This window comes from Dendropsophus ebraccatus, chromosome 12, assembly GCF_027789765.1.
Source record: "Dendropsophus ebraccatus isolate aDenEbr1 chromosome 12, aDenEbr1.pat, whole genome shotgun sequence".
Classification (NCBI taxonomy): Eukaryota; Metazoa; Chordata; class Amphibia; order Anura; family Hylidae; genus Dendropsophus; species Dendropsophus ebraccatus.
This window is the reverse complement of record NC_091465.1, coordinates 7,593,284-7,607,365: the sequence shown is the minus strand read 5'-3', so window position 1 is coordinate 7,607,365 and position 14,082 is coordinate 7,593,284. Positions and strand designations below refer to the sequence as shown.

At 49.1% G+C, this 14,082-nt stretch overlaps 1 protein-coding gene across 1 annotated transcript in view; it reads right to left on the bottom strand.

Moving 5' to 3' along the window:
• The window catches only part of DNAJC11 (DnaJ heat shock protein family (Hsp40) member C11), a 104,736-nt gene that overhangs the window by 15,267 nt on the left and 75,387 nt on the right, over positions 1-14,082 (bottom strand). Inside the window, exons 8-12 of the mRNA XM_069948129.1 lie at positions 13,171-13,244; positions 9,641-9,830; positions 5,500-5,585; positions 4,279-4,395; positions 2,105-2,260 (exon numbers count right to left, since the gene is read on the bottom strand). Of these exons, the coding sequence (XP_069804230.1) occupies positions 2,105-2,260; positions 4,279-4,395; positions 5,500-5,585; positions 9,641-9,830; positions 13,171-13,244 (623 nt within the window). The remainder of the gene's footprint in view (positions 1-2,104; positions 2,261-4,278; positions 4,396-5,499; positions 5,586-9,640; positions 9,831-13,170; positions 13,245-14,082) is intronic.

Genomic DNA, 14,082 nt, shown 5'->3' with positions numbered 1-14,082 from the left:
CAATAGACAATAGGGTCCTGTCATCCCATTTCCAAAAACCGCTGGCGCTCAAGGATTGCCCAAGCCGGGATCTGGAGGTTGGTTTGGGCCTATTGAATTCCATCAGGATCCCCTTGAAGTTTTGGGACTTGGCTTGGCGCTGCTTCCATGGGAAACTGTATGTGAGGGACAATCTGAAGTGCAGGAGCTCTGAGGATCGGGGATGTCCCCGGGAGGAGTGTGGAGGCATGCTGGAAAGCATGGAGCATTTTCTGCTTCATTGTCCCTTTAATACAGAGGTTTACAACAGGGTGGGCGCTTCCATCGGGTGGCCCAGGTTGGCCCGTCTCTCCTATGCGGAATGGGCCTATGGAGCATTCAGAAACCTTGGTGGCTGGGACCGGAGCACTTTATTCCTAGTCAGCATAGTGGTCAGGTACCACACGTGGAGTGCACGGTGTTTAGTATCGACGCAGCGTAAAATCCTCCCTGTGGATGAGGTGGTTAGGGGCACACTCGGTGACCTGGTGAAGGTGCGCTCTCTGGAGTACGAGAGGCTGGGGGCTGGTAGGGCCTCTTGTCTTTGGAGGGGCTTTGCCTATAAGGTTCCTTAGCCTGTGTCTCCTCTCCTGGTGGTGGGCTGATGCTGGCACCTTAGTCTTTTGTTTTGTGCTGTAGAGATACTGGAGTATAGGGCTTGCAGGCGCTGATCTTGGGCTTTCGGGCTGTGTGTGGGGCTGAGAAGTCTCATTATTGTTAGGTTTAGTATGTTATATATATATTTTTTTCAAAAGTTTGTGTATTGTGATTGTCTTTGTATGTTTGTATAAATTGTATATACTGTATATATTATATATGTTTTGTTTGCAACTGGGGTTGGGGTTTAGTGATAGGTTGGGTGGTGGGTAAAAGGGGGGAGGGGGTTTCTGTGGGACTTTGTTGGGACTTTTATATATATATATATAAAATCCTGGGCTGGTTCATGGACGTCCGTGATCATGTACTGGGGGCATGGGATGCGGGACCAGCTCAGGGCCAAAAAAAAAAAAAAAAAAAAAAAATTAAAAATATCATATGTATTGTTTAGTTGTAGGTTATTATTTTGTATTGTGTCTTTTTTAGTTTTAGTTTATTTGTGTAATGATGTCTTGTTTAGTTGGTGTTGGGTTGAGTATAATTGTGACTGTGGTATTAGGTTGTGCACAATGCAACTGGGCCAGGGGGTTCACATTCAGTTATTTATATAGGTGTATTGTATATAGTAGTGTATATAGGTGTGTTTATAGGTGTATAGTATATAGTGGTGTATTGTATATAGGTGTGTTTATAAGTGTATAGTATATAGTAGTATATATGGGTTTGTATATAGTAGTGTATATAGTTTATTAATATGTTTAGCTAAATAGTTTATATTGTGTATATATTGTATGTAGGTATATGGGTGTATATATTGTATATAGGTATATGGGTGTATATAGGTATATAGGTTGTATGTGTGGAAGAATGAGTGTGGGGATGGGCCGGTGGTTTATGTTATGGTTTCATTTTCTATTGTTTTGTTCTGGTTAGATATGGTGCGTTATTTCTGTATTTATTTATTGTTATGTTTAAAATTTTAATAAAAGAAATACAGGATGTAACTCAGGATCAGTAATGTATGTACACAGTGACCTCACCAGCAGAATAGTGAGTGCAGCTCTGGAGTATAATACAGGATGTAACTCAGGATCAGTAATGTATGTACACAGTGACCCCACCAGCAGAATATTGAGTGCAGCTCTGAAGTATAATACAGGATGTAACTCAGGATGAGTGCAGGTGTGAAGGGATCCCATACTATTGATCAGTGACCCCCAGCATTTATCACATATACTGTGGCCCCCATCATCAGCCATATTGGATGTTTCCCAGCAGAGGGAGATGTAAGCAATGGTTGGTTGGATAGATAAGTAAAGAACGGATCATTTCAGGATTTTCGAGGGAAAAGTTGTAACTTAACATTTAACAAACTTATTTGGCCGTTTTTGCTGTAGAACCCCCATCAGCTGGTAATACTGCTGGCTCGGCTCCCCTGGGCCCTAGAGGAGCGGTGTGTGAGTTACGGGCAGCGTGGCTGGGCACTCACTTCTCTTTCTGCGCCTTCAGGTAAGGTTTGATGATGAGCCGATGCATGGCCACATAGATAATCAGGGGCCCCACGGTGGCGTAAAACACGGCGCTCGGCAGCAGCTGATCTGTCAGGTGAATGGGGAAGAAATACGTCTGACTGGCCCGATTCAACCTGGAATAAAGAAGAGCAGAACAGATTAATAGAAAGCGTCCGCGGGCGCCTAGCCGCCAAACAAGCCGTAATTTACACCTGGCATCCAATGCTGAATCTCATCTGACCTCGGGAGCAGAAGCCGGAGACATCTATTATCCCCAGCCCTGCAAAAGGCGCATGGCTAATGCAGAGCTGCTGGTCAGCCCCAACACTGCCACCGCCATCTATGTCAGGCAGCCGGCCGCCCAGAAAATAAACTCATCAATAAAAAGAAATAATTACTCAAACTAGGCCAGCCATTTCTTATATGGAAAATATCCAGAAACATCCAGACACCCGAGATCAGGTTGTGTTATGTGCAGAGCAATTTACTATAGTATAAAACACAGTGCCCCCTTGTGGTGGGAGGTGGAATAGAGTGTAGAGCGGTGCTCCCTGAACTGTAGCTCTACTCACACCTCAGCTGCTGCAGAACCTCACAATACACCTCAGCTGCTGCAGAACCCCACAATACACCTCAGCTGCTGCAGAACCTCATCCCACACCTCAGCTGCTGCAGAATCTCAGCTGCTGCAGAACCTCGGCCTGCACCTCAGCTGCTGCAGAACCTCACCCTGCACCTCAGCTGTTGCAGAACCTCACAATACACCTCAGCTGCTACAGAACCTCATCCTACACCTCAGCTGCTGCAGAACCTCACCCTGCACCTCAGCTGCTGCAGAACCTCACCCTACACCTCAGCTGCTGCAGAACCTCACCCTACACCTCAGCTGCTGCAGAACCTCATCCCACACCTCAGCTGTTGCAGAACCTCATCATACACCTCAGCTGCTGCAGAACCTCACCCTACACCTCAGCTGCTGCAGAACCTCACAATACAGCTCAGCTGCTGCAGAACCTCACAATACAGCTCAGCTGCTGCAGAACCTCATCCCACACCTCAGCTGCTGCAGAACCTCATCCTACACCTCAGCTGCTGCAGAACCTCATCCTACACCTCAGCTGCTGTAGAACCTCATCCCACACCTCAGCTGCTGCAGAACCTCACCCTACACCTCAGCTGCTGCAGAACCTCACCCTACACCTCAGCTGCTGCAGAACCTCACCCTGAACCTCAGCTGCTGCAGAACCTCACCCTACACCTCAGCTGCTGCAGAACCTCACAATACATCTCAGCTGTTGCAGAACCTCATCATACACCTCAGCTGCTGCAGAACCTCACAATAAATCTCAGCTGTTGCAGAACCTCCTACTACACCTCATCTGCTGCAGAACCTCATCATACACCTCAGCTGCTGCAGAACCTCATCATACACCTCAGCTGCTGCAGAACCTCATCATACACCTCAGCTGCTGCAGAACCTCATCCTACACCTCAGCTGCTGCAGAACCTCACCCTGAACCTCAGCTGCTGCAGAACCTCACCCTACACCTCAGCTGCTGCAGAACCTCACCCTACACCTCAGCTGTTGCAGAACCTCATCATACAGCTCAGCTGCTGCAGAACCTCACAATAAATCTCAGCTGTTGCAGAACCTCATACTACACCTCAGCTGCTGTAGAATTTCATCCAACACCTCAGCTGCTGCAAAACCTCATCATACACCTCAGCTGTTGCAGAACCTCATCATACTCCTCAGCTGTTGCAGAACCTCATCATACTCCTCAGCTGTTGCAGAACCTCATCATACACCTCAGCTGCTGCAGAACCTCACAATACTCCTCAGCTGTTGCAGAACCTCATCATACACCTCAGCTGCTGCAGAACCTCATCATACACCTCAGCTGCTGCAGAACCTCATCATACTCCTCAGCTGCTGCAGAACCTCATAATACCTCAGCTGTTGCAGAACCTGATCATACACCTCAGCTGCTGCAGAACTTCATCCAACAACTCAGCTGCTGCAGAACCTGATCATACACCTCAGCTGCTGCAGAACCTCATCATACACCTCAGCCGCTGCAGAACCTCATCATACACCTCACCTGCTGTGGCCATAAAGCTCCTGTGTGCCTTACATGACGCTATAACTTACTTGACTTTCAGTGATACACCCTGCGGCACGCCAACACTGACTGTGGCTCCCAGTACGCTGTGTCTGGAGATCTTCCTCTCGGCTCCGTACTCCACCAACGTCCCAAAGAAGCCGGCTCTGAAACACAAGAAACACAGTCAATAGTTCTATACCCTGGCATTAGCCTTCCATCCAACTACTACTCCCAGCATGTCCTGGATGGCATCTAATGCAGATTCATAATAGCCGACGTTTACTGCGTTATGGAGCGCTGCTCTGGAGGGGACCAGCATTACTAATAGAGCCATCTGCTTCCCAGGAATAAAAGAAATCTCCATCAATTAAGGGGGTTTTGCCTTTTTGCTATGAGCGATCAGCAGTAAATGCCCCCGACCCCCCCAGCTCCCTGGGAATCTGTTAGAAGTCTGAGGGATCGATAAGTTCAGTCCCCGGAGTGGCGCGCTCTCCGCTCCGCTGACATTGAGGGGATTAAACGACACATGAATCAATCGGTGGCGAGAAAAATAATCACAATGTTATTAGCGGGGCAGCACAGGGTTAATCCTAATTGGATTGCAATAGGCTCATAATTCACTGTCAGCGCATCGAGCGGTACGCGGGGCCGGAATGGTTACGGCCAGCGGGAGGAGGACCAGTCCTGACACCGGCTGATGGAACGAGCGCACCGATAGCCAGGACTAATCCCCCGACATCACAGCTACAATAACCGCGCCTGCAACCTCCATATATCTCAATAGTCATCAAAGGGGCAAAAATACGAAAGGGGGCGAGTGATGAAGACTAATGGGTTTTATATAGAAAGACTGAATATATATCAATAGCCAAAGGTTAAAGTGGACATTTAGACATTTCTTTCCTTTGGAGTTGTAATACCAGATATGACCTGAGGACAAGTGTGGTGCTGTTCTTGGAAGAAAACAACAATGTAAGGGGTATTCTGAAGTCTGGATATGCTGTAAATGTCTGCTAGTCTGGTCCTCCCAATGAGTTCATTGTAGGCCCCCCTCCCCCACACTCTTGTACATGGTGGCCACTGCCCTCCCACCTCAGTGATGCCTGTAATTCCTGAGCACAGGGCTCCATACAGTCACCATGATTGTATTAGACACATGGAATCCCCTGACATCTGTGCTGAGTGTGTGACGTCAGTGAGTGGAGAGCAGTCAGGTAACGGCCGCTCCAGGCGCTCTCTGTCTATATCAATCACATCTTGCTACTTACTTTATAGATCCCTTAAGTCGAGTCTGTTCTTCATCTTGAAACTTGTGCTGGTAGCTGACCATCATGAAGGAGTGGGGGATCCCGAGCTGAAACAACAGAGCAACAGCAGGATCACTACACGGCACTGGTTTACTACATGGCAATGGATCACTATCCTGCACTGGATCACTACATGGCAATGGATCACTATCCTGCACTGGTTTACTACATGGCAATGGATCACTATCCTGCACTGGATCACTACACGGCACTGGTTTACTACATGGCAATGGATCACTATCCTGCACTGGATCACCACATGGCAATGGATCACTATCCTGCACTGGATCACTACATGGCAATGGATCACTATCCTACACTGGTTTACTAGATGGCAATGGATCACTATCCTGCACTGGTTTACTAGATGGCAATGGATCACTATCCTGCACTAGATCACTACACGGTAATGGATCACTATCCTGCACTAGATCACTACACGGTAATGGATCACTATCCTGCACTGGTTCAATGTGGTTTTATAACATTTAGTGTCTCTGTATGACGGGGTAGGCCATGTTTAGTCATCATCATTTTCTGCATCTCTACTTACAGGGTGGGCTCATATTGAGGAATTCTCGCGGATAATATCCGCGGAATTCCGTCGGCTGTCTGCGCGCACGGCCACGCGCCTTTCCACTGGCTCCATAGACACCATTCTATGGGCCAGCGTATTCCGCTATCCGCCGAAAGAAGTGACATGATGCTGATCACATGATGAAGCCTGGTAATACTGATCACATGATGAAGCCCGGTAATGCGGATCACATGATGAAGCCTGGTAATGCTGATCACATGATGAATCCTGGTAATGCTGATCACATGATGAAGCCTGGTAATGTGGATCCCATGGTAAAGCCCGGTCAATATAGGCAGAAAGTGAAGCAACATGATCAATTAAGTTCTAATTATGTACCAAAAAAAGAAACTGCTGATCACCTGTAACCTGGTAATCCATAGGCTCCCCCCCCTTCCCTCTGTTAGCTCTTCCTGGCATTCAGTGAGAGAACACTCCAATCCCTTTCACTACAACATGAAATATGACATAACATGCAGTGAGTCCGGAACTTCTGAGGATGTACCATGACTATAGGATTGGAGGTCTGTCCTGTACTGTTACTCTCTGTTATCAGCTGTTCCTGACTCTCAATGCTCTTCAACAGAAACCATAGCAAAAAGAAACAATCCGTTGTTACCATCCATCTCGGAGCCGCCATAGGCAGCGCTGATCACTGAGCCTCCCCTCGGTTCCCCTCTGCGGAGCGCGATTGGCTTATTGCTTTGTTATCTACAGCTCGGCCTGGTTTATTCTATGGATCCAGAGGTTTAAAAGGGAGAAAAAAGCTAATAAAACGCTATAAAGTCCCTGCGCTAGGTTTTTTTCCCCCCTTTTAAAATTGAAATTTTAAGCGTATGAGCGAGCCAGCTGGGAAGGAGATTAAACATCGCTTTAGTCAGATGCCAGGGAGCGGGATACTTAAGGATATGTTTATACGCAGGAAGGCAAGCTCTTTAATGGCGTTCCTTACAGTGACCCTGGGTTAAAGGGATTGTTCTCCAAAAAATATTTTCTTTTAAATTAACTGGTGCGAGATTTGTAATTTACTTCTATTTAAAAATCTGCAGTCTTCCAGTACTTATCAGCTGCTGTATGTCCTGCAGGAAGTGGTTTATTTTCTCCAGTCTGACACAGTGCTCTCTGCTGCCACCTCTGTCCATGTCAGGAACTGTCCAGAGCAGAAGAGGTTTTCTATGGGGATTTGCTGCTGCTCTGGACAGTTCCTGACATGGACAGAGGTGGCAGCAGAGAGCACTGTGTCAGACTGGAGAAAATACACCACTTCCTGCAGGACATACAGCAGCTGATAAGTACTGGAAGACTGCAGATTTTTAAATAGAAGAAATTTACAAATCTATATATTTTTCTAAAATCAGTTGATTTGAAAGAAAAAGATTTACGCCGGAGTACCCTTTTAAATATCACTTTAGTCAGATGCCAGGGAGCGGGATACTTAAGGATACGTTTATACGCAGGACGGCGAGCTGTTTAATGGCGCTGCTTACAGTGACCCTAGGTTAATGTAACACTCGTCGGGCTCGCCGTCATGGCCTGGCGTACTTGTTAGATAGGACGGCGCTGCAGACTGCACTTAGCAGACGATGCTTCCTCCGCTGTCGCCTGCCGCCGGGATCCTCTCGTGCAGTAATGGCGCCCGGCACCCCCTTCCGCATTAGTATTTTTATGTAGCACGCTTTTATATTTATGGGTTTTGCAAAAAGCAATGCATCAGCCAAAAGAGCCTGAAAAGGGATCATAAAACGTACATTTATTAAAGAGCGTGACTGAACGGCATAAAACATTCATAGAACCGCTAAAGCCATTTGAGTTTTAATTATACCCGGTCTCCCTAATTCAACTTAAAGGGGAACTCCGACAAAAATGGTTCTCTTTCAAATTGTCTGGTGTCAGAAAGTTATATACATGTGTAATTTACTTCTATTTAAGAATCTCCAGTCTTCCAGTACTTATCAGCTGCTGTATGTCCTGCAGGAAGTGGTGTATTCTCTCCAGTCTGACACAGTGCTCTCTGCTGCCACCTCTGTCCATGTAAGGAACTGTCCAGAGCAGGAGAGGTTTTCTATGGGCCGGAGTACCCCTTTAGGTGGAGTGGAACCAGCTCGGATAGACGAGGCTGGAGGTCTCCGGTGTTTCCTGTGTGCGGCACATATCTGGAGATGCAGCGGTGACGCGCGCTCCGCTCATACACCATCTATTACCGGCCACCACGTGTGCATTATATATGTGATCCTGCAGGCTCCCGCTCCCGACAGGCTGGAAACCATCAGTTACCGGATAATTCAGGCCGCATTGTGTGATAAATTATTTTCTGGTGGCGCTTACAGTCCTCACACTGGAAATTTATTTACGTACTTACAGAGCTGTACGGGAGCAGACGATTCCTGTGATTTAATGAAAGCATTTATTTATATCAAATGAGGAGGAGGAAATGAGCGCTGTGTAAGAGGAGGCCATCCTGTGCTGCTGTATACTACAGGGAGGTGGGGGGGGAGTGTGTGAGGCACAAGGCTGGGGGCAGGCAGCGGGCAAGCTCAGGGGCAGAGGGCAGACAGTGGCCACGCTCAGGGGCAGAGGGCAGGCAGCGGCCACGCTCAGGGGCAGAGGGCGGGCAGCGGCCACGCTCAGGGGCAGGTAGCGGCCACGCTCAGGGGCAGGCAGCAGCCACGCTCAGGGGCAGGCAGCAGCCACGCTCAGGGGCAGGCAGCAGCCACGCTCAGGGGCAGGCAGCAGCCACGCTCAGGGGCATAGGGCGGGCAGCGGGCACGCTCAGGGGCAGAGGGCGGGCAGCGGGCACGCTCAGGGGCAGAGGGCGGGCAGCGGCCACGCTCAGGGGCAGACAGCGGCCACGCTCAGGGGCAGGCAGCAGCCACGCTCCGGGTGCATAGGGCGGGCAGCAGCCACGCTCAGGGGCAGAGGGCGGGCAGCGGCCACGCTCAGGGGCAGGCGGCGGCCACGCTCAGGGGCAGGCGGCGGCCACGCTCAGGCATAGGCGGCGGCCACGCTCAGGGGCAGAGGGCGGCCAGGCTCAGGGGCAGGCGGCGGCCAGGCTCAGGGGCAGGCGGCGGCCAGGCTCAGGGGCAGGCAGCGGCCAGGCTCAGGGGCAGGCAGCGGCCAGGCTCAGGGGCAGGCAGCGGCCAGGCTCAGGGGCAGGCAGCGGCCAGGCTCAGGGGCAGGCAGCGGCCAGGCTCAGGGGCAGGCAGCGGCCAGGCTCAGGGGCAGGCAGCGGCCAGGCTCAGGGGCAGGCAGCGGCCAGGCTCAGGGGCAGGCAGCGGCCAGGCTCAGGGGCAGGCAGCGGCCAGGCTCAGGGGCAGGCAGCGGCCAGGCTCAGGGGCAGGCAGCGGCCACGCTCAGGGGCAGGCAGCGGCCAGGCTCAGGGGCAGGCAGCGGCCACGCTCAGGGGCAGGCAGCGGCCACGCTCAGGGCCCGGGGTACCTGTCGGGTTGGAGGAGCAGGTAGTAGTCAGCAGTCAGGAGAGGTGACCTCCAGGCGGATCCCCTACACAGTCTCCGCACACTCTCTCACCTGGAAGGCCATAGTGAAGTGACTGGTCTTTGTGTCCCGGACAATGCTTGTATTCATTGCTGACTGGATGCCCCAGCGCCACTGGATGTAACCCATAGTGTTCTTGTCTAGATGCCGCGCTACCATGGTGGTCAGGCCCGGTCGGATTCCCTGGGAGGAAAACTGCAAAACGCAACTTGTAGTGAAGAAACTGGAAAGACAAGAAAAGCAGAAAATGAATAATGTACAAGGCGGCCATTGTCTTATGGTACAAGGTCTGTGTGTGTGTGTGTGTGTGTGTGTGTGTGTGTCCTATATCTACACACGCCATACACCGACAGAGGGCAAAATGATCTCACTAAAGAGCACCATGTCCTTGTCTGACACATCACAACTCTGCTGCTCTAGTGCAATGCATTGTGGGAGACTCCACACAGGTAGCTGCCTCACTAAAACACAGACCATGTTCCATACGGACAATGGACCAGCAGGGGGTGCTGTGAGATTTGAGATCACAATAGAAAAGCAGCAGAACTTTGAGCATAGATCTAGATGTGGCTGGAGCAGAAAACTTCTTGCAATGTAGTCATATAAATGGTCATTGCAGACTAGGCCACTTGGCCATTACCTGTTGTCAGGGGAATTTTGTCTCTAGTATCAGAGGGATCAAGACAGGAAGTGTGGGTGTGGCTTAAGTAATGCTATGTGCAGGAAAGGTAGACAGACTATGTACCGGCAATCTATGAGTCTGTCTGCCTCCTCATTCAATTTTATCATGGCTTCCTTCTCATCTCAGCAGCAGTTCACTGTTTAGTGTAACCCCTTCCTTACTCCTCAGTTCACTGCTTAGTGTAACTCCTTCCTTACTCCTCAGTTCACTGCTTAGTGTAACTCCTTCCTTGCTGTATTGCCGCTATTTATTTTATTCCTGCTTTCATAGCTCCTAGCAAAAACTGCACCAGAAACCCCTTCTTCTCCCTCCACCTGCCATCTACAGCAGTGTACGCTCACATTCCCCTCCACAGTGCCAGTCTGTTCAGTGCAGTGCACGCTCACTAGCACTATATCATGGCATAGCCTCTGTCTATGTCAGGAACTGTCCAGAGCAGCAGAGGTTTTCTATGGGGATTTGCTGCTGTTCTGGACAGTTCCTGACATGGACAGAGGTGGCAGCAGAGAGCACTGTGTCAGACTGGAGAGAATACACCACTTCCTGCAGGACATACAGCAGCTGATAAGTACTGAAAGACTGGAGATTTTTTAATAGAAGTAAATTACTAATCTATATAACTTTCTAGGAGCAGTTGATCTGAAAGAAAATGTTTTGGGTGAGCAACTCCTTTAAATCATAAAGTGGGGTGTGCCTTTAAGGTTGGGTGATGTCACCAGCTCCAGGTGATGACATACAATGACTCTTGTACCAAGGCCCCGTATTATTTCTTACACTTTTTATAGCTGGTAATTTCCTCTTGCTAAGAAAATAACCCACCACAGGACATAATGAAACGCGGAAAAATTTCAATATTACTGGAGCGCAAGCACAAATAATGGAGGTAGTTGTATAGCAGAACGGCCGCTGTCACACTCATCACCTGTGCGTGCTGTCGGGGAAGGACACATCGCCTTTCACAGGCAAAACAATATCTGCAGGTGACAGGACTCTTAAAGGGGACTTGTCACAATGACAACGCGGTCTGGTCTGACGGCATCATGTTATAGAGCTGGCGGAGCCGAGGAGATTGATATATAGGTCTATGGGAAAACATTCAGCAGTTCCTGACATGGACAGAGGTGGCAGCAGAGAGCACTGTGTCAGACTGGAGAGAATACACCACTTCCTGCAGGACTTACAGCAGCTGATAAGTACTGGAAGACTGGAGATTTTTATTAGACTATTTTTAAAAAGAATGGCTGTTGTTTTCTATTTAAACAACGGCCATTCATTCCATACTGCAATGAAATACATTGAATTCAAAGGAATAATGGCCGTTGTTCAATACACTGTGTGTAAACAGCAGCCGTTCTTTTAAAAAATTGTATGTTGTGTGAACATGACCTAAGGGGAGAGGATCTGTAATTCCAATCTGAATACACATGGGGACAAGGCCGAGGCCGTGTCTGGGGGAGCTATAATGGTAGCCATCTTGATTTTCATTCAATGAAGATGTCTGACCCCCCCCTGAATTCCCCTTACACACAGCGTGCCCTGTGATGGTTGTGGGGGGTGGAAATCATTCAGTGGGTGCTTTGGCTTTTGTGAGTGAATGTATAACACAGACTTTTCTTTTTACGTCACACTCAGCTCTGCTACATCTGTACACGACACCTCTGCCCGTGTACGAAAGCTGCAGATTCTCCAGTTCTCCCAGCAGCCACGAGGGCCTCTAGTGGCCACAGCCGGGTACTGCACCTCAAGTGACGAAGCTCTTTATGACAGCGGCGTCCTACATAGGCAGCTGCGGAGAGGACGTAGAGCCCGGATAATGCTGATGTTAAACAAACAGTGACCTAAATAGCAAAGTCTCACATTGACACTGTTTATGGGGGTCACATCCTTATTCCGGATGGGAAATAAATTACCTTCCTGCAGAAACGCAAACTGCCTTAAAAATTAATCTAGTGCGACTCATTTCTGCGGTGAAGGTGTGACCTTACTTTCCTGCCCAAAGGACCCTAATTACCGATTTTAAAGCCGCCGTTTAGTGCGGTAGATGAGGAGAATGGTGTTTGGGCGCTGAGCCGGGGGAGGGGTAAATGGGCACTTCAGCGTTATGGATTAAAGGCGATAAAGATTCCATCATGGAGCGATAAATTCTGCAGGGGAAGCGCCAAATTTATTATTGTACACGGGACCGGTGTCTATCTAGAAGCCGGATGGGTGACAGGAGGTAGATATCTGTATGGAGCCGCTTCTGCACCAGATATGTGGATTTCTGAGGCAATGTGAATACGTCCTAAAAGACAGATGGAGAATCCTGTGCAAGTCAGTCTACATGGCGAGCACCGAATGAGTCTACAAAGTGCAGATCAGCCAGCCTGGGCCCTGCCAGAACTTTATTGCATTATTTATCTATCAAATCTAAAGGCCTCCATAGACTGAAGCCGCGTAGGCCAAAGCCGCCGTACCCTCTCCAACACCCTCTTTGCTGCTGCAACGCTCCCGGTCACCTCTACTTTTCTCTTCTTCCGATGACTGCGCTGTCTCTACAGGACAATGGCAGGGAGGGACGACGGACAGTGATTGGCTGAGCAGATCCTGCGGGGACCAGGGGTCATAGGAACAAGGAAGCAGCAGTGATGTGCGGGGACTGGGAGCGGTGGGAAATTGGGGGCGGTGAGTATCTATTCTTATAGTGCTCTCAGCCAGAGCTGCTGGAATGGCAGGGGATCAGGGAGGGGTGTGTGTGTGTGTGTGTGTGTGTGTGTGTGTGTGTGTGTGTGTGTGTGGTTTTTTTTTTTTTCAGCCACTCTTTTTAAAGAATATCATGCAAGAAGTATGGAGGGAAACAGCAAAACAAAGAAATACAAAAAATAACTAAAAGTAACATTACCATTTTGGTGTTAGATTCCGAAATATCTTAAGTCCAAACAAAGGTCCCTGAAGGTCACCAGCTCCAAACTCTAGCTGAAAACAAGGAAAAGAAGCTATATGAGTAAAGACAAACATTTTTTTTCTAGGCATTATTTGTTGTATGGTGATGGCACAGACAGTACTACCTCCCCATGTTCCTGTAAATCATGCAGGTACAGATAGTACTGCCTCCCCGTCTCTCCCTGTAAGTGATGTAGGCACAGACAGTACTGCCTCCCCGTCTCTCCCTGTAAGTGATGTAGGCACAGACAGTACTGCCTCCCCGTCTCTCCCTGTAAGTGATGTAGGCAAAAACAGTACTGCCTCCCTGTCTCTCCCTGTAAATGATGTAGGCACAGACAGTACTGCCTCCCTGTAAATGATGTAGGCACAGACAGTACTGCCTCCCTGTCTCTCCCTGTAAATGATGTAGGTGCAGATAAAGCTGCTTCCCCATGTCCCTGTAAATGGTGTAGGTACAGACAGTACTACTGCCCTCTCTCTACCTGTAAGTGACGTAGGTACAGACAGTACTGCCTCCCTGTCTCTCCCTGTAAGTGATGTAGGCACAGATAGTACTGCCTCCCCGTAAATAATGTAGACACATGTAAACATTACTAGAGAGGAGAGGATCCTTTCCACCAGTCAGTCTGTAGTTCACACCGCACTGTTGTTTCTATATCTGAGAAGAATGTACTTTTCCCTTCTTCTGGCAGATGAATGTGACACTGGCTCCGGTCTATGACGGTATCACACAGAGTCTACTGACATGTCTCTTATGAAGCCAGGCCATAGGTGGAGCAGGATTTAGGAAATAGGTTTATACTTGTTACCCCCTCGTCCACACACTCCGACCTCCTGTGACTCAGACTGAAGATCATTAGAACAGGGA